The sequence below is a fragment of the Pundamilia nyererei genome, unplaced genomic scaffold (genome assembly GCF_000239375.1).
Source record: "Pundamilia nyererei isolate P.nyererei 1_Seehausen unplaced genomic scaffold, PunNye1.0 scaffold00261, whole genome shotgun sequence".
NCBI classification, from domain to species: domain Eukaryota; kingdom Metazoa; phylum Chordata; class Actinopteri; order Cichliformes; family Cichlidae; genus Pundamilia; species Pundamilia nyererei.
In genome coordinates, this window is record NW_005187662.1 from 736,224 (window position 1) to 756,131 (window position 19,908).

At 41.2% G+C, this 19,908-nt stretch overlaps 1 protein-coding gene across 1 annotated transcript in view; it reads left to right on the forward strand.

The window, feature by feature from the left end:
* The window catches only part of sphk1 (sphingosine kinase 1), a 16,019-nt gene extending 7,120 nt beyond the window's left edge, over positions 1–8,899 (forward strand). The window contains exons 2-5 of the mRNA XM_005750104.2: positions 1,575–1,724; positions 6,076–6,170; positions 6,630–6,745; positions 7,711–8,899. Of these exons, the coding sequence (XP_005750161.1) occupies positions 1,575–1,724; positions 6,076–6,170; positions 6,630–6,745; positions 7,711–8,611 (1,262 nt within the window). The 3' untranslated portion in view covers positions 8,612–8,899. The remainder of the gene's footprint in view (positions 1–1,574; positions 1,725–6,075; positions 6,171–6,629; positions 6,746–7,710) is intronic.
* The last annotated feature ends 11,009 nt before the right edge of the window (positions 8,900–19,908 follow it).

The following is a 19,908-nucleotide window of genomic DNA, read 5'->3' on the forward strand; positions in this document are numbered from 1 at the left end:
TTTTTTTTTTTTTTACATCTGTCACATTTTATGATTCTGAGAAACTTTGCTTGCCCGATACCAAAGGCAGTATCATCTGCAGCCATGTATTTATGGCAGAAATCAATACCGGTTCTGCTCTCCGTGCCCCAAAATGGGATGATGTTTTTGTCCTTTCTGATTCATTTGATATGGTCTCTGGCGAGTCTGTGTGTGCTCTAAAGGTCAGGAGCGTCTGCTGCAAAATCCAACTCCAGTGGGGGAAACTACTCTGTAAAAGCTGCAAATCCTTTTAGTTGCAACCAACAAGTATTTTACAATTAAATCTGCAGTAGATTTAAAATTAGACAGCTCTCCTCCCGCAGCTCTCTGTTTTAAGCCCCCAAACAAACGAGCATGGGCTAAAAATAATTAGCTGCCCTGGGATTTAAAACCCCACTCTCACTGGTGAATGTCATTTACTTAACCCATTACGCTACCACATCTCCTGCGCTCTTTCTCTACATTTCACTTTCAGTTTTTCTGCAACTTTATATTGTTCCTTTAATAAGCTTGCAGAAGTCTAGTTCCCTCTCAGAACTTTCAGATTAGAATATGATGAAAAGTTGTAGTTAAGATATTGCAAAGTCCTGTAGTAGCCCTTACTACGATCATTACTTTACATTTCGCAGTTGATTTTTGGCATCAGGAGCAATGTGGGGAATCATTGTCTGTCTACAGGATGCACTGTCATGTGGACAATCTACTATAACTTCATCATTATTCTACTTCTGACAGTGGTTATTTTGGGGGAAAGGATGTTGAAGATGGAGCTGCCAAGCAAGCAGCGTTTAATTTTTAATTATAGTTATTGTCAGGGACTTTTTTTCAATCAGAACTAGAGGCGGGACAAGGTTGGAAGTGATCCAATCACAATCTTGTGAAGGTTAAATGTACACATTTGACGTGAAGTGGTACAGCTATATTGTTTTTTTCTTTTTTCTTTTTACCAATTAGCAGTGGTGTGCAGTTTTTTTTACCAAGTAAATACAGGGCAAGTGTTGCCAATACCAGTACAGGTGCTGATACTTTTAATTTGTAAAGGCAGCTTATGTAGGGGAGAGCACTGTGTCACGATTTAATCATCATCAATGTGCCAAATCTGACCAAGTATACCAATGCTGATACTGGTATTTGACAGCTAGCATCCACAGTGCACATGTGCCCTTGAGTAAAAAGGCAGAGTCCCTAAAAACCTCAGGAAAATGGATATTCTCATTCCATTAATCTGTCTTCTCTTGAAAGACACAAGCAACAGGAGGATTTCCCTCATGGGGACGACAACATGTCACGAGTTGCTAATAATACATGGTGAGATCTCGAATGAGAAGCATCTGTAAGCCCTCTCTCTTTGAAGAAAGTAGCATGTCACATTAAAATGAAGCGTTGTCAGCCTGAATGCTCTCACGGCCCATGCCTTTACTGCCTCATCCTTCTTTTTTTTGTGCCAAAGAGACCCTGAGGGAAAAGGCTGCCCTTATACATTCTTTAAAAATCCTACTCCTTCATCTCTGTCCTCGCCTTCACTCACATCCACCTTCCTCTGCCTCTCTCAGGTGTGGCGTATATGGAGGTGCGTCGGCCTTGCAGAATCATGATGCTGGTGAATCCTCAAAGCGGGCGCGGACAGGCTCTCCAGCTTTTCACCGGCCACATACAGGGCATGCTCACGGAGGCCTCTGTTCCCTACACGCTTGTCATCACAGGTCAGTGGAGTTCACGCACTCGTAAATATGTTTTCCCTGTGCGGTCGGCTGGCAATGTTCTCAAGGTCACCTCCATATGAAAATATCAGATTGAAGTCTTTAACCCCACCGTGGACGATCATTTAAAGAACTAGGTCATCCTGCCAATTACACACACACGCACATAAGTTGACATAACTGCACTCTAAAACAACTTTTAATCTCTGCAGGAATTATGCATTGCCTGTGTGATCACAAATTTACAAACCACATGTTCAAACACGAGTATGAGCAGGCACTCAGGCACATGTGCAGTGATACGCATTTAATATCTCTCTCAAGCTGCTCCATATTCCATATGAATTGCTTATGCTTTTTGTGAATTCAAACAGTGTTGCGTTGGTTGCTGTCATCAGAGGCTTTAAGCTCAAAGTGACCTCCCTCGGGATACCAATAAGCTGATAAAGAAATATAAAAAGGCTTTAATACCCAAACATATGGAATAAAATATAAGCACATAGTCTCATTTACCCTCCTGCCTTTAACTTTAACTATAGAAAGTTTGATAAAGCCTTTATAAGCCTATGTCAACCACTGGTTTATAAAATCATGTTCTAAAGCCTCAAGCCGCTATCATGTGTTTACCAGCCAAGCTAGCAACCTTGGCAGCAACCTGCATTCATATATTTTGTTTGTACGTTGCATAGATGACTCAACAAAAAACTGTTTTTCAGGGCTTTCATTGCAGCCAGTGGATATGTGGGACAATCCTACCCACTCCATCCATTAATCCTTTACATTGAAGATCAAATAAATCATCAGCATATACAGCATTTACAGTTAAGACTGCATTTTATAAATTACATTCATTCTTTGATTTCCACATGCACGGTTCACCCGCATGCAATGAAAGCCTGTTCAAATGTGATTGGTCAGTAGTACCTGGTCTACAAACAAAGTACTAATGGAAAGCAGAAAGCTCCCAGTGGCAATAATGTTGTTCCTTACTACAGACTCTCCTTTTCCATATGTATGTAAGTGTTTATACGGACTGCTATTTCAGTGCCTTGAATTAACTGAGTTGAAGCTCAGCAGAGAGCTACTGGCTACAACTGTGTCAGAACCGATACTTCATGTACCTAATAATGCATAATTTAAGCCTTCATCAAATTTTGGTTAAGGAAAAGAAGAAGTCATCTCCTGTACCACCTTACACAAAGTTATAGAGAGAAAAACATTTTTTATACCAGCTTGTCTTTACTTCAGTCATAACATTGGCCAATTTAATGGGAGTCTACCACTTGTGCCTCTTGAACAGGGGTAGGCAACTCGAGTGCCAGTGGCCTGCAGGTTTTAGATGAGTCCTTGATCGACACTGCTAATTTGATGTCTAAATGACCTCCTCAACATGTCTTGAAGTTCTCCAGAGGCCTGGTAATGAACTAATCATCTGATTCAGGTGTGCTGACCCAGGGTGATATCCAAAACCTGCAGGACACCGGCACTCGAGGCCTGGAGTTCGACACCCCTGCGCTAGAAGTGAACTTCTCATTAGCGATCGCGATTGACTACAATTATGTGTTTGATAACACTAATTGGATTGATCATATCTCAGAACAACCCTGAAAAGTCCAATGAACTCATTGAAGAACTAAGAAAGAAGACTGTAGATTTTAAAAAGTTGGGAAGGTCTCTTGGAGCCATTTCTAAACAACTGCAGATTCCAAGATCATCATTTCAAACAAATGGATAGGAACAACCCAGTAACCACCTAGGATTAAATCTGCCATGAACTGGGAACTGCTGGAACACCAGTGTCACTGTCCACATTGCCATGGACTGAGAGAGTGCCAACTAAGAAAGAAGCCCCTGCTCCAAAGTTGACATGTTCAAGTTCCGATGAAACCTGCAGCTGTTTACATGGACAAGCCTAATGGCTTCAGGAGAAAAGTTTTATGGTCAGATGAGGCAAAAAAATTGAGCTGTTTGGCCACAACAAGAGGCGTGTTAGGAGAAATAAAAACGAGGATTTCAAAGCTAAGAACAGTGGTAATTTTAGCATCAGGTTTTGGGGCTGATTTGCTGCCAGTGGTACCAGTACATTTCACAGCGTGGATGGAAACATGAAGAAGGAGGGCTACCTCCAAATTCTTCAACTTCACCTCAGATCAGCAGCTAGATGTGTGAAAATTGGACACAGCTGGGTGTTCCAGCAAGACAATGATCCCAAACACACAAACTGGTTTTGGAATGGATAAAGGAGGCTAACATCTTCAGGCTTGTGAACTACGCAAAAGCTGAGTCCATGCCAGGTAACCAACCAATTTAAATGAACTCAACCAGTTCTACCAAGAAGAGTGGTCAAATGTCCTGCCAGAATTATGCCTGACGTTTGTTGCTGGTTAACAAATCATTTGGTAGAGGTGTAATTTGCTAAGGGACATTTAACCAAATAGTGGGGATGTATGTATACATCTGGGCAAGAATGCATACTTTTGACCCTGTATAGATACAAGAAAATCCTAAATAACTTCCAACTTTTGCTCCTAATTCATGCTTTTTAAACTCGCCAAAGATGTATGTAGGTTTCAGTTATTGTGCAAATGTACTGTTTATAGGGTTGGGGCAACCTGCAGTCAGCTGAGACTGAAGAAGTCACTTGGATGAGTGACGAAATGTTTCTCCCGTTGAAAACGCTACGTCCAGATGAACAGAATGAACCTTTTGGGATATGCTGTAAAATCATTCCACGCTGGAAAAAGAGCAGTTCAAAGAAATCATTAAAAGCCCCAAATTATCATTACATTCGTGCCCATGATTAGTGTATGTGAACTTCTCACCACAACTGTAAAAGCACTGTCTTCTTATTCAGTCCTGGAGGTTACCACTTGCCTCCAGCCAAACCCTGCTTGACAGAATCAACAGAAGCAGCTGTTGCTTCTAGCATCAGCTTGGTAGCGTGTAGCTCAATGTGAGATGAACCACAACAGCAAATTCAAAAAATAACAGGACAGGCTCTGTGTTTGTTTATTTGAGAGAGGCTGCTGATGTGTACTCATTATACAGACCTCTGGGATTCAAAGGAAGGCTGGCAGCTGGGTGGGGAGGTAAACAGACAAACAACAATAACTAATGTTAAACAGAAATAAGGTGGGGGTAGGGAACACTAAAGGGCTTCTTTGGTCTGATACAGATTAACTGGCATAAACCATTTACTGGGACAGGTCCTTGATGACTGTATCACACTGCCTTAGCCTGAGGAAGGACAAGTACCAGTGGAGGCACCTCTTGTGTCAGCATGTACCTTTTACATACTGTATGAAGTGCACCAAGTTTAATCTTTACCCAGCTTAACCTCAGAAGGAGGCACACGAAGGTGACACAACTTGAGAACAGCTGTATTTAAAGTGGAATTTACTGAGGATTTTAAACAGAGCAAAATCTTTGTTAGTCGTGTGCAGATGGTGGAAAACTCAACAGCCAGCGTGCCAGGTGAAAACTTTGTGGCACCTCTGCCGTCAGGTTTAAGGCTGTATGCGTGACAACGACCTCTTGAATAAGGAAGTGGCTAGGAAGTAAAGCATCAATTCCCTCGGCGGGCTCAAATTGCTGAGTCAGCTGTGCAGTGCAGTTACTCCCTCTGCTTCAGTCTGTCAACACAGCACTGCATCAGTGCCTCGAGCCTCCCCAGCAAACAGCAAACAAACAGCAGCAACATGGGGAGCACCGCTGGGGAAAGGGAGACCCAAGAGACTTTCCAGGCATGGGGGTTGTGGGGAAGACAGGTAAAAATTGAGCAAAGTGAAAAGAAAAGACGATGCTACTGTTTTTATTTCCATCAATAGATCAGAAAACAGTATTTCAACCATGATGTGAGCGTATCAGTGTTTGTTAATTTCATATCTGCCGTCCTCTTTTACCATGCACGACTTCACTGCGGAGTGTCGGCTGGCGGGACGGTAGAATTTGATGCTGACAGGATGAGCCCCCTGCAGAGGGACCTACTCAACGATGCTGCCAATAAAACTAGGCTTAACAAATAGCTCAGCGCATTAACCAACATTCATGCATGCACACACACACACACATTCAGATATTTGTCAGTCACAGATGTTTGCAGGCTGGCTAGAGCTGCCTTGGAGCTGTTGAGTAGCCACTGGATGGGCTAATGTGATATGTCTGCCCTGATAAGGGGAAATTGAATCTCTTTTCTGCCTAATCTCCCTGATCCTACCCCAAAGGCTGGCAATAAAGGGGAGCATATTTCTTTCACTGACCTTGCCCTTTTTTTTATGTCTTTGCTACGTCCTGCATTTCACCGCACTTTCTGCTTTGTGCTTTACTTCTCGATCTCCTCTCTTGTGTCTTCCAGAGCATCAGAACCACGCTCGGGAGCTGGTGAGAAAGGCGGACCTGTCGCAGTGGGATGCACTGGTCATCATGTCTGGAGATGGGCTGCTGTTTGAGGTGCTTTAACTTTACTTGGCAAGGACACAAGTGCTAATCAGCTGCGGATGAAAATCATACAAACTCTTACAACCCTGCCCTATTCTCAGGAACTTCTTAGAATAGGACTATAAAAATTTAATTTGTTCTCAATCTTGACAAAAGAGCTCAGGTGATGTGAGTCTGGCACCAGATAAATAAAAGCCTTAATTTTTTCTGTGGATGTTTTTCAAGCTATGATGTAGAATATAAGTAATGTCAAGGTTTTTCTTTCTTTTTTCTTTTTTGCTTTTGATTCTCTGATTCTATAAATCTTCCACCGTGGTACCTTCATGTTTCCTGGAAGCACTACACTTAACACAGAACAGCTGTAACTATGAGAGAAACACTTTTTATCAGAACTTGCAGTCTTCCACAGTCACTACTTTCTATTTAGAACCACAGTCTGATTCTGCTCTTCTATTCTTCTTGCTTATTCAGGTGATAAATGGTCTTATGGACCGAGAGGACTGGCAAGAGGCCATTCAGATCCCTCTGGGTATTCTACCAGGTGGCTCCGGCAATGCCCTGGCTGCATCCGTCCACCACTACTCACAGTGAGTTGATCCATTAATGAGTCATTTAAATGCATGGGCTAACAGTCCAAAAGATAAACCTTCCTCAGCTTTGGAAAAAAAAGACAATTTATCTCATGCTTGTGTAATTATGCCAAAGGCTGACTGGGCACATCATTTCCTCAGGAGAGAAACAAGACTTTCAACTGCTTTGCTGTGCGGCAAGGTCATTTCAGGTTCCTCCAACTCTCAAAGGAATGATGTAATGGGTTTAAAAACTGGCACATTATGAGTGATTATAGTCCAGAGTGCAGCTGGGGAACATGTTGACCCAGCACATGTTCAAGGTGTCATCTCCATCTGCTGGTTGGTTGTTAGCACAACATCAAAGGGGCGAACAGAAATATACACTAATGAGTCAAAACATTATGGCCGCCTCTGACTAACAAGCTGTTGGGCCTTCAGTGCAGCTCTGACCTGCTGAGTCATGGACTTATAACAAGATCTGAAGGTCTGTAGGTGTAGCACTGAAACTTTGAAGATCCGAAGTTTTGAGATCAGACTTGATCAATGACACCCTCCAAGACCAAACTGCCAGTTCAGTAGTTAAATGTTGTTCAGTAGCATGCTGTTGCTACAGTAATATCAGCATTATGTGCAGCAGTGAGATTATTTAATTCATTATGTGTCTATTTGTGAGCATTTGTAGTGCTTTAGCTCATTCACACATTAGTCACCCCAGTTTTTGGGGTTCTGTGTTTTTAATGTTAGTTTATTTTTAATGGAGAGAAAGAGAATATCAACCTTGCCTGAGGACATGGTGGTTCATATTCTGTCTCTTTCTATTAAAATGAAACTACCATAAAAGTTAGAGACTTTTCATTTCTTTGGCAGTGAGTAAACTTACAAATTTAACAGGGGTTCAAATAATTTTTCACCCCACTGTAGTCCCATGTAGTAGTTGTGAAACTGAGGCTTACCTCATGATCTCTTAAACAACTTTTCAGGTCACCTCCAGCATGGAATGAGGAGCTTCTGTTGAGCTGTGGTTTCATGCTGTGCAAAGGCCTGGTTGGCCCTCTGGACCTGGTGTCTGTCCACCTAGCCTCTAAACAGCGCCTCTTCTCGTTCCTCTCTCTGGCCTGGGGCTTTGTGGCAGATGTCGATATTGAGAGCGAGAAGTACCGCCACGTCGGAGCTATCCGGTTCCTTATGGGCACCCTGGTACGTCTGGCCTCACTCCGAGTGTATCAGGGCAGATTAGCATACCTTCCTGTGAAGGAAGCACCAAAACTTTCAAAAGGGAGCTTCACAACAAACCACCCACCCTCCACACCTCAGCACCCCTCACTCTGTTCTTCACTTCCTTGTCAGTTTATCCCCAACACTTCCCCAAACCCGAGCTCTCGCCATGGCACGAACTCAAACCACAACACTAGAACCAACTCTTCCAACAACGCCATCACCACCAAGAGGCCTCAGATCGAGAGTGACACCAAGACAAGAGCCCCTGTAGACTCTCTGCTCCCTGACCTGGAGCAACCTGTCCCAGACACGTGGACAGTAGTCAAGGAGGAAGACTTTGTCTTGGTGCTGGCTATTTACCAGTCCCACCTGGCTGAGGACCTGTGGACAGTCCCTGGTGCAATGGCAGATGATGGTCTGATCCATCTGTTCTACGTGACAGCAGGAATCTCCCGGCCTGCCCTTTTGCGTCTCTTCCTTGCCATGGAGAAAGGTGGCCACTTGGCATGTGGCTGCCCCCACCTGGTGTACGAGAAGGTGAAGGCTCTGCGACTGGAGCCCATAACTCCACAAGGCATGATCACCGTGGACGGAGAGGTGGTGGAGTACGGGCCGGTGCAGGCTCAGATCCACCCCGGAATAGCTAGACTCATGCGTGGATGAATTTGGAGCATCACAACCTTTTCCTGGCTGTAGAGCTTTCTAGATTGGCCTTTTATACTCAGTGTCAATTTCTTGATCTGTGCTGGGTTTTTTGTTTTTAATTATTTTATGTTTTTTTCAGAAGTGCCAAAGACATTTTATCAGCCTCTGTAAATTTCTCTATTTTTCTACTGAAACAACTTGTCCTATTTTTATGGATCTCCGTCCCCTCTTTCTCCAAATGTTTGATTCAGGGTCAAAGCCATGGATGGCTGGTCTTGCTGCTGGCTGGTCCAGGCTTAGGGAAATACGGAGGGATTATGTGTCTGTGTGAGTATGTGTGTGTGAGTGCATAAGAGAGAGAAATCTTTATGTATGTTTGTGTGTGAGATCGTGCATGAGAAGCTTTAGCGGTGTGCTGGCGGAGGAGTGCATTGTGCTCTCTGCTGTCAGACCTCATAAGCATGGAACACGTGAAGAGAAGCACATTTCCCCTTCCTGGGAGACTCCTGGAAAAAAAAAATCAAACACACCGCTTGTACCCAGTGTACCAAACCAGACCAATAATCTAACTCCTGGGCATCGCCTCCCTCTCAGCTTCATAGAGAGGAGATTTCTTAAAGAGGAAATGTAAATCTACCAAGGATTTCGCATTAACGGAGCTTTAATCTTTGATTAATGTGTGTTAAAAAAAGGAACAGCGAGATCTTGTCACATTAAGCTTTATCACTCTATGATGCCCACTCCATTTTCTTGAGCGTGGAAGCATTCATCAGCTGAAAATGCATGAAGTGCTGGCAAGGTAGACAGAAACCCGGCCACCTGAGGTTACACCTCCACTGCTGGCCGCTCCTTTTCCTCTCCTCCTGTTCCATCTACAACCACCATGGATCTGCCTCTGCTCGCACGCACATACACACTCTCACTTTCTTTCCCCCTTCCCCCTCCTCCTATGCACACACACACACACACACACACACAGATACACACAGATACACACGTACCCTTACATCTCTGCAGCACTTAGCGAGGGGGAGGTGCATGGTCTGCCACTGTGCATATGATCCCTACTCCTCTTGCCGTCTTAAGATTGTACTCATTCTCTCCCTCCCTCTGTTAACGAGCCATCAGCACCTAATGTGTCCTTAATATGAGGCTTTACATCTCATGCTCAATAGAGAGCCTCTCTTTTTTTTTAATCATATGAAAGCTTTTAGGTGGGCTTCAAACACATATTAGTTGAAACACACTTAAATGGAGGAAGTAGGATTTCATTTTGAGTCTGTCAGCATTGAATATTGAGAGGCGCGCAATCAATGTGGGCAAAAGCTCTGCTCAGCTGTGTGGCCTTTCCTCTGGCTGTCAACGCAGCTGTGATGAGCATTAGTGTGCTGGAGAAGTGCAAAATGTTAGCATTATTATCCGTGCCCTCTCCACACACACACACACACTAGTTTAAATTATAAAAAATAATCGTGTTAACGTGTTAATCGTTAACAGAGCAAAAGAAAAGATAAATGCAGATGCATCTGCTAAAAAGAAAATCACATGTAATGCTGAAGGTGAAAATATGTAATGTCGACAGGCAGGTAGAGATCAAAATTCTGAAGATCAGCTGCTTCAAGGTTTTGATGAATACATCATTGTCATCAGTGAAATACAGTCGGTGTGATGAGCTGAATTCGCACACCAGTTTCTGCTGCTTCTGGGGGTTCCATGAGTGATGGACCCTTTTTCTTTCTTAGAGTCGTAATGAAAATTATTGGGCAATGGCAGCCGGCCACCTGGACACTGGCTGAGACTGCTACTATTAGTTACACTGGGGTGGCCCAGAAACTTACACCTCCATTTATTTTTCTGATAACACACATGCAGAAGTGCACCACCAGGAAACAACAGCTGCTGAGAAATGCTTCAAAAAGAAAAAGCATAATTTTTTTTAGTTCACTCTGTTCAGTAATAGACACAGTAATAGTAGACACATATAGTTCCCAAATAGGCCACCCCTGGCCACCACTTGGCTCCACCCCTGCAGTATATCATAGGCTGGATACCAGACAAAATGGTGCCTCGTATGTTTGGATGAAAGCTGCACAGTGGTAATTACACTGGGAAAAATGAAATAAATAATTGCACGAGGGACTCAGGTGCTCTGCACATGCTCCATACCTCATAAAAACATACAGCTCTTCTATATTTCCTAAATCGTATTAAATTGCGCACATCAAATCCAGAAAACAAAATCAGCTCATGAGATGTTTATATTGGATCGTATTTTAATGATTGCTTACGAAGAGGGTAAAAACAATTCTTTAGTCCAGCCATCCTCTGTGTACATCACGTGATAAACACAGAGGATGGCTGATTTATTTATATAGTTTAGATGGATTATTTAGGACGTCAAAATCCAACTGAATAATGTTTAAATGCAAGTTAAATGTATCTTTAAAAACAACCTAGACATTTGAAACAAAACCCAAAAACAAATGAATTATTAATTTATTGCTGCTGTTATCTGTTTTATGATAAATCCTATAAGTAAATAGCAGTTTAAAATATAGCGGGTGAGGAAGATAATATCAGAGAATTATAGGACACCGCAGAAAAGGAGACAAACCTCTCTCCCTAATAATACTTTTACAGTCCTTTAATGAACTGCAATATACTTGAAGTTGACCTGACTCAATATGCATATTTTTGGTTTCCATCTTCACTGCAGTGCCGATCTTTTTCCTAATACTTGATTTTCCGTGCGTTCCAACTCATACCTGACATGCTGTACCTTCTACCCTTGCTGTGTCCTCAGCGATGCTATTCAGGTGCTTTGAATGCATTGTCACGCTCTCGAGGGTGCACTCCTGACATTGCTGTCGCCCGCCTGCACTGTTCATTATTAAATGTACATCTCATAAGGGTAGAGATGACCTATGCAAATGCCTTGTCATGGCTGCAGATAGTTGGAGTGAGGGTTCCCTCTGCTGGACCATCACTGAACATCGAGTGAAGGTTTAATCTGTGATAGTTTCTTCTTACATTATTCAATGCAATCTACTGAAACTACCACCTGCTTCCTGCTTTTTTAGATTTGCAGTGATGATTATCGTAGGCGGAGCTCAGCTGCAGAAGACATTGCATTCTTTGTTGTTATTAAAACCGAACATCCAGCTTATTGTAATGAAATATTGGGGAAACCTTTTGATACTTCCATTGAAGCACAGCTGCAAATAATAGCTCATCTCAGTGTAGGGTTTTGGCACACTGCTGTTAATCTACGGTACTATACTGTTGACTTGTTGTACCCTGTTGGCTGCTTGAATGTAACAGCAATCTTTTTTTTTTCTCTATGTCAATAATGTTACAGCATTTTACAAATGATTTATGAAAAGTGAGACTATGAACTGATATTATACAAACCAATGATGTTTTTTTTCTGTTTCTGTAAGAATCTGAATATGTTATCCTTTCTGTATCATGTACACTGTACTTAAGAAATTGTCAGTTTGTGTTTCTGTCAGTGCGTCATCCTGCCAAAACGTGGTCCTAGAGAAACTCGCAGCAGGAACTACTACGCAGATAGATTTGAGTAGGTGTTTGTCTCTCTGTGGACAGATTGTGTCACCATTCAAGAAGTCAGGACATTTGTAAAGACAGGTCTGGTCCAAGGAAGCATTCGTGTCATGACTGGAGTGATACACTCACAAGAAAACATCTGGTACATGTGTTATTTGTTTTATGTGATGTTATAAAGTGCTAAATAAGCTTTTAGTGCAGAACATCAATGGTTTAGTGCATTTGAATGTGTTATACTATTTGTGTCTATAAATAAAAAATGAAAAAAATATCTATACATGTGGCACAGTTTTGTAAATTGTGCCAATTAAAGAGCTTTTTATGTAAAATTAAGTAAAAGGAAAGACGTTTCTCTAGAAAGTGCCTTAGTCTTAAGCCAAGACAACAGTTAGGTGGTGCACTGAAAAAATAATTAAGTGCATGAGAAAACAAACTGTTTACCATGTGAAATCACAGTTTAGCTTTATGAAAGACAGATTTTTTCTTTCTTTTCGCATATGTCAGTGTTATACTGAGGCTCTGATCTGCACAGGTTACAATACAATCACAAAGAGTGCAAGTGAAGCGCTTTGACTGACTGTAAATGTTTAATAATGACATATAAGGGTGTTATTACGTCTATTCAACTGGCTGATGACAACCAGGCATTTATCATCTCCTTTTATTTTGTTATGAACTTCTTTAAAAAAAAAAAAAAAGACCAATAAACACATTCATATACAAAAAATGTTTTATGTGTTGTTCTCTGATTCATTGAAAAGGTGTCAGGGCTGAGCAGCCGGTGTGGACCCAAAAAGCAGACAGGAGAGCGATGGAACAGAAGTTTGAAAGCCGAGCCATTTATTTGGCTGAAAAAACATGAGCACAAAACAAGGTAAAGCATACAGGGGTGTAAACTAAAACTAGAACCCAAACTGGCAAAACCCAGACTATCACAACTGTGACAAAGTCACATGAACATGATTCTGAGCAGGAGCATGTGAAAAACTATGATGAGAAAAACATGAACATGACCATGACCTGAACAGAATTATGAAATACTTTAAAACAGACGCACTAACACTGAAAAAAGGAAAGCTGTGGCTCAATTCAGGAGCTGCATCCTTCAGAGGACCCGGCCTTTGTGTCTACGTCTGGGCCGGGTCCTCCAAAGACAGAGAAGGCCGGGAGGCTGTAAAATGGGACAGTCCAGCCTTCAGATTTGCGTTACCACTGTCTCGGTGGAGTTTAATAAACTCAGCCGTCTGCTCCTTGCTATCTAAAATATAACAGGAGATTGGAGTAAATTCTCTACCATCTCACACTTCTCACATCATTTAAAGTGACTTATATATCATGTTTAACCTGAGTAGTGAACGACCACGCGGGCCTGAAAACGATCCATCCATCCATTCGCGTCCGCTTATCCTTTTCAGGGTCCCAGCTGTCATAGGGTGAGAGGCGGGGTACACCCTGGACAGGTTGCCAGTCTGTCGCAGGGCCTGAAAAGGATGTGCCGAGAATTCGTTGTTCTCGCCAGCTTTAGTGAGCCTTGACCTCCCAGTCACTGATCGATCTGGTGGGTAACAGACGTCTCCGAAAACGGCAGAGCACTTTTGCAAATATGTGATGTCTTGATAAATCGAGAAGATATTTGAAGTTTACACAGCTACATTCTCACCTCAAAATATCTTAAAAGTTTATTTTCAGGCGAGAAAGAGTCATATTAAAACTCTTTAGCCGTGCTCCTCTGCCATTGCCGCGTTCGACAAGTATTTTTATATTATTATAAAAATATTATAAATACTAATTTAAATAATAAAGTATTGCAAAGAGTAATAAGAGTAATATTAAAATTAAGTAGCCGCTGCCATTGTTGAAAACTGGTATTGGCCGCATTTGGAGCAGCCTTCGAATTGGGACAGCCTTCTTTGCGTCGCTGTGATGTAATCGGCCATCCAAAGGATGCAGCCCCTGAATTGAGACACAGCCGAAGACAGAGGACCTAAATATGCAGAAGGGTAATGAGGGAAGTGGAAACACCTGGGGAAACACAGCTGACACAAATGAACAAGACGCCACAGGGGAAGCAAAATTAAACAAACTGAACATGGAAACACTAGAGTTTCAAAATAAAACAGGAAATATAGAAACTGGGACATGCAAGCTTGACGCAAGAGAATGAGAAGGAGCGAAACACCAGGGGAACCTAGATAGACAAGGAGATAACACATGAAAAGAAAAAAAGACTCATTAACAAGGAGACATGGACAATAACATAAAATAGACTGAACTTCAACTAAACCCTAACTAAATAATAACACAAGAACGTAACATATTTTCAATTTAACATAAGAAATCAAAACTAGAAGATAAAGTCAAAATGCTGGGTCACCTCCCTAAACCTCTGTTGAAAGTTATTAATATGTGTCCTAAACTAATGTGTTCCTAAACTGACAAATTCACACACTGGCCATGATTGATTGTACACCTCATGGATTAGGAATAATCAGGCTGCTACTATATTCACATAAACATATTCAGTTCATCACATGGATATCTTTTGCTTATTGGAACAGTATTTGAAACGGTGCGTACAGGTACAGGATTTCACTTTCATAATTTAAATAAATCCAAGAACAGACCAGCCAAGTGAATGAAAAAGTAAGTAAATGCCCATTTTTAAAAACTACAACGCAAAGATTTCTGTCAGGGATGTCAAACATAAGGCCCACAGGCCAGAATTGACCCTGCAAAAGCTCCAATCTGGCCTTATGAGCGGCATTGGAAAATGTGAAGGACAGCATACATTTTGGACTTTTAACAGTATTTTCATAGGTTTTGCAGCTTCCCCTGACAATAAAGATTTCCCCCACAGTCATTCTTCTCTTTTTCCTCACCTCAACTGGCCTTGACAGGTCACTCCCCTTCCCTGAGCCTGGTTCTGTTGGAGGTTTCTTCCTGTTAAAAAGGAGTTTTTCCTTCATTTATTTCTTACTGTTTAAGCCCAGAGACAGACTATATACATTTATACACGAACACACACACGTATGTGTATATACATAACGCTTTTAGGGACATCAAGAAACAAAAATGTGGATGATGCCTATAAATCTAGAAAATAATTTACAAAGATTTGTATAGCACTCTAAAATAGTACATCCATCATTTCTTTATATTTGGCAAAGACAATGGGGAAATAGATGCAGTGATTTATTGAAATGTACAAATATACATAAAAATACAGTGTGTGAGGCAAAACAGAATTTGTACCACCTTTATTCTTCAATTTGAACTCTCTTAGGCAGTTTTCATGTCATGTCTTTAAGAAGACTTCAGGAATATTTCCCCGGGTCCCAGCACGCTACTAAAATAAAAGGAGCCAAGATTAGACAATCACCGCCAGCCTCCCCTGACACTGACCCTCAACCCACTGCACCACCCCTCCCCTGCAGCTGAGCCACAGACCGCATCCCGCCACATTCTGGTTTTGTATTTTTGATTAACTTTGGTTATGTTTAGCTCTGTTATTTCTTAGTGTTTGCATGTCTATAATTTCCTCATGGTTGGTATGAGTTTCTTTGGTGTTGTGTTTGTGCCTGTTTATCTTTTGTCTCTGTCAGATTTGTGTGTTGTGAGCCTGCCGTTTGTTACTTCCTGTTTTACTTTGGTGGTCTTTAGTCTCTTGTGTTTTGTAAAGTATTACTTCCTGGCTTGTCATCTATAATTTCGCTCACCTGCATTTCCACCTGTTGCCTCTCCCTCATTAACTTGTGTGTATATTTTCTTAGTCTCTTTCTCTGTTTTTCTCTGTACTCCCTCATTGCTGTCATCCTCCTAGTTGCAGGTTTTAAGCTGCATTATCCTTTATTTCAGGTCGGCATTAAGGCTGCTTTTAACTTTACCTCTCCTCTTCTGAGTGCTGCATTTTGGGCCCAACTCCTGCCTGTCACGCTTCCAACCTCGACACCTTTGCTATTTAGGCACTTTTCAAACAATATTATGTTTTCTGCTACTTTTCTGTTCTCATAACTTACTAATTTTGACAGTATCCCCAATACAACTGTCTGAAACATAGCCCTAAACCTTTAGCGTCTGCCAGCGTGCACATTGAGCAATTATGTAGGACAGCTTTCATTTATTTTTGCATTATCACTAAAGTTAGAAACATATTGTCTTTCACTGACGCTGAAAAGCTAGTTCCTGCATTTATTACTTTTAAACTAAACTATTGTAATTAATTATTATTATTAGGTCACTCACTACAACTCCTTGAAAGCCTTCAGTTGATCCAGAATGCTACAGCAAGAGTACTCGCTGGGACTAAAAATCTTAGATTTACATCTTAGATGACCTTATTATCCTAGCAGAGCACTTTGCTTTCAATATGTCGTTTTCAAATGTAGACTGGGAGGCAGAGCCTTGAGCATTCAGGCCCCTCTTCTGTGGAACCAGCTGGATTTAGGAGACTAACGCTCTCTCCATCTTTAAGATTAGGCTTAAAGCTTTCCTGCTCTGATAAAGCTTTTGTTTTATCTCATTGCCCTCTTCTCTTTCTCCTAATCTCAACTGGCCTTTGAAGGTCACTGCCCCTTCCCGAGCCTGGTCTTTATCCTTGACTTCATTGTTGTTGTGAATTGGCGCTATATAAATAAAACTAAATTGAATTGAATAAGGCATGTTGCTGCTGATTTTCAGCCCAGTCCTTGTGTAATTTGGCATACCTCAGATTTTTCTCTGTCTTTTCATTATTTAAAAACGGCTTCTCAAAAACCAACCAATGTTCTCTCTACGCTGGCACTGGCAGAGAAGATTTGGCAAGTTTTTCATGTGTGGAACGGACTCTCACAAATGCATTTTCCGTATAAATGTGGCACTACTTAAGTGGAAATAAACAGGGTTTCAAACAGTAAAATTTGTATCACCAAGAAGTATTGTTACAAGAGAAAAATAATTTTAAAAAACACCAATTTCCTTGATTTTTATGTTCAAAGTCACCCTCTTTGAATTGGAGTTCACCCTCCAATTCAAAGAAATGGAGGGTGACTCCGAACTAATGGGCAGTATTGTTTCCTCAACACTTCTCTTTGCAGCAAAAAAGTCACCCTCCATTTCTTTGAATTTGCACTATGACAGGATTTATCTCCTACATCCTTTTATAAAATGCAGATGTTTGCACTCCAAATTCTGTTGCATAAGAGTAGTGAATCCCTCTTCTCACATCTCTAATTCCTCTTCTCCTGTGTACCTCCTGCCAAGGATGCCAGCAGAGGTGGCGAGGAACAGACACAAGGAGAGAGGAAAACATTTAAACAAGTGAGACATCCTCAGCACGGAGCCTCGTTTTAAAGCGATGTCAGTCCAACACAGCCGGGAGCACAACTGTGTCACAGCTGCATTTTATGTCAGATGTAACAGTGTTGATGACTCGCCTTACATATCGGGCTACTTTGAATTACATTTAAACACATGATGCAAAGTCACAAGATGTCCTACTTTTTTAATCAAACACACACACAGTGAAGGGCAGAAAGCTGCTGATCATCTCAACTGAAACAGCATATGAATGAAATCGATGAGTGTTTTTAAGAGTCCTGCTCCGCCTTGGTTGTGAGCCATGTCTACGTTATACTTGAAGGTAAAAATGTTCTGTAAAGGGTACACCTGTGCATCTTCAACCACAGCTCCTCTCCTTTGTCCTCTAAATGCATTAAAAGATTTGAGATGGCCTTCATTGTGATGCACCAAGATGAACTTCTGAGTCTCAGGCTAGAGGACAGAGAAGACGCGTAGCTGCAAATTAGAGCTGGGGAAGGGCTAAAGGGGCTCAGGGTGCTTTATATTTACAGGTGAAGACCCTACAGTGATACAGAGAAAACTCCAATAATCAGACAAAACATTCTCAGCAAACACTTGGTGACTGTGCGAAGGAAAAACTCCCTTTTAACAGGAAGAAACCTCCAACAAAACCAGGCTCAGGGAGGGCCGGCCACTGGCCGAAACAAAAGACACACTGTGGAAGAGAGCTGGTGATGAAAAATAACTAGCAAAACTATCATGTCCTGCTTATCTTAAGACATGCAAAAATATCAACAGTAATCATTTAATGATATTCTGTTGAAAGTGACAATGCCAATAACTTTCTGCAACTGCTGTTATTCATGATAACACCTTATGCAAATAAATAAAAGAAACTACTCATATCTGCCATTTATATTCATCAATATTAAATTAACATTAATTAACATTTCAAGCATTAAACCTGCTTATTGGAAACTAGTCTGGTCATTTAAAAAAACCTTGCAGATTGGCAGATTGTAATCTTATGAATCCTCCAATTCCTCTTTGATCTCTCTTTTAATCCCAGCTCAGAGTAAATGGGTTTGGTTTTGTTTAATGCAGTAACAGATAGGCATGTAATCTGCTCACATTTATACAGCACTTTTCTAGGATTACTGATCACTCAAAGTGTATTTAACTACAAGTCCCACTAAGTCCAAGTTCATACAGCACTTCATTCTATGCACTGTTAATGTTAAGGCACCCTCTGACTTCTGTGTGACCTCTCTGCCTTATCTGCACCGTACATGATCACTTTTATGTCCTTTTAGTGTTAAACTCTTTGAAAATTCCTCCCACAATCCTTCAAAGACCAGCGAGTGTCTGTCTCTGTGGGAACCTGGGCAACTATAGAGGGAACATAGACTCAAACTCCTGCCTTGATCTCTGCGACTGCTGTCCCATAAAAAATACACATAGACAGGATATGTGCAGTTTCAGAATTGCCAAAAACAAACTATTTTCCCTTGATTTGACCCACGCTGTCCGTCTCAATACATACAGGTCAAATCTGTACGGGGTTTTTTTGTATTTTGACTCAATTTAGGAAAAATACCCATCAAATTTGCGGCTAAAATAATCAAATTTACTGTTGTCAAAAGTCAAAGCAGGTGAAATTTGACCTAAACTGTATGTTAGAGTTGAGACATTGTATAGTTTACTGAGAGTTTATCAACCTTTATTTATATCCTCTGTTTCAGCAGTGTGTTAATATAACTATTTATTTAAAGGATTGCTATTATACTGGTTGCACACTCACAATGGACTCTGTATTAAGTATCAGTTTAACTACTGCCAGCTTGAAGGCCTGCGGTTCATAGCTGATTATTAGAGACAGGTTGATCATATTTAACATTGAAGCATTAATTAACCATAGGACTTCTTTGAGGAGTCTTGTAGGAATGGGGTGTAAAAGACACGTTGATGGTTTGGAGGAAGTAATTACTGAAGTTAACTCAGAAAGATCAATTGGAGAAAAAGAGTCTAAATGAATATCAATGGTGCTGAAGAAAGCTGTAGATAATGCTAAATCTGTGAGATGTCTATGAGTAATTTTTTCTCTAATGGTTAAAATTTTATTTGTGAATAATTTCATGTCATTACATTAAATAAATGGTTGGCTCAATGTGATCCACACAGATATGTGGTCACAATTGTTAAGTGCCGTGATATATGGAGATTATTATGCATGTTTTATTTTGCTGGTTTACTGGAGTAATTTAAATCCACAACGTCATGTAAATTCCCTGTTGCCAGGAGAGTGTATAACACTTTGGACAGTAGGGGGCAGCAGCGTGCTTTGGAAACTGAGTCGGGTGCATAGTTGCCGTGAGCTTTCCATTCTGCTAAGATTAATAACACCTGGAGTCCCAGGCTTCTACCGTTCTACCTTTAAAAACCGGAGAGCAGTCAAATGCTGGAAGTGGAAG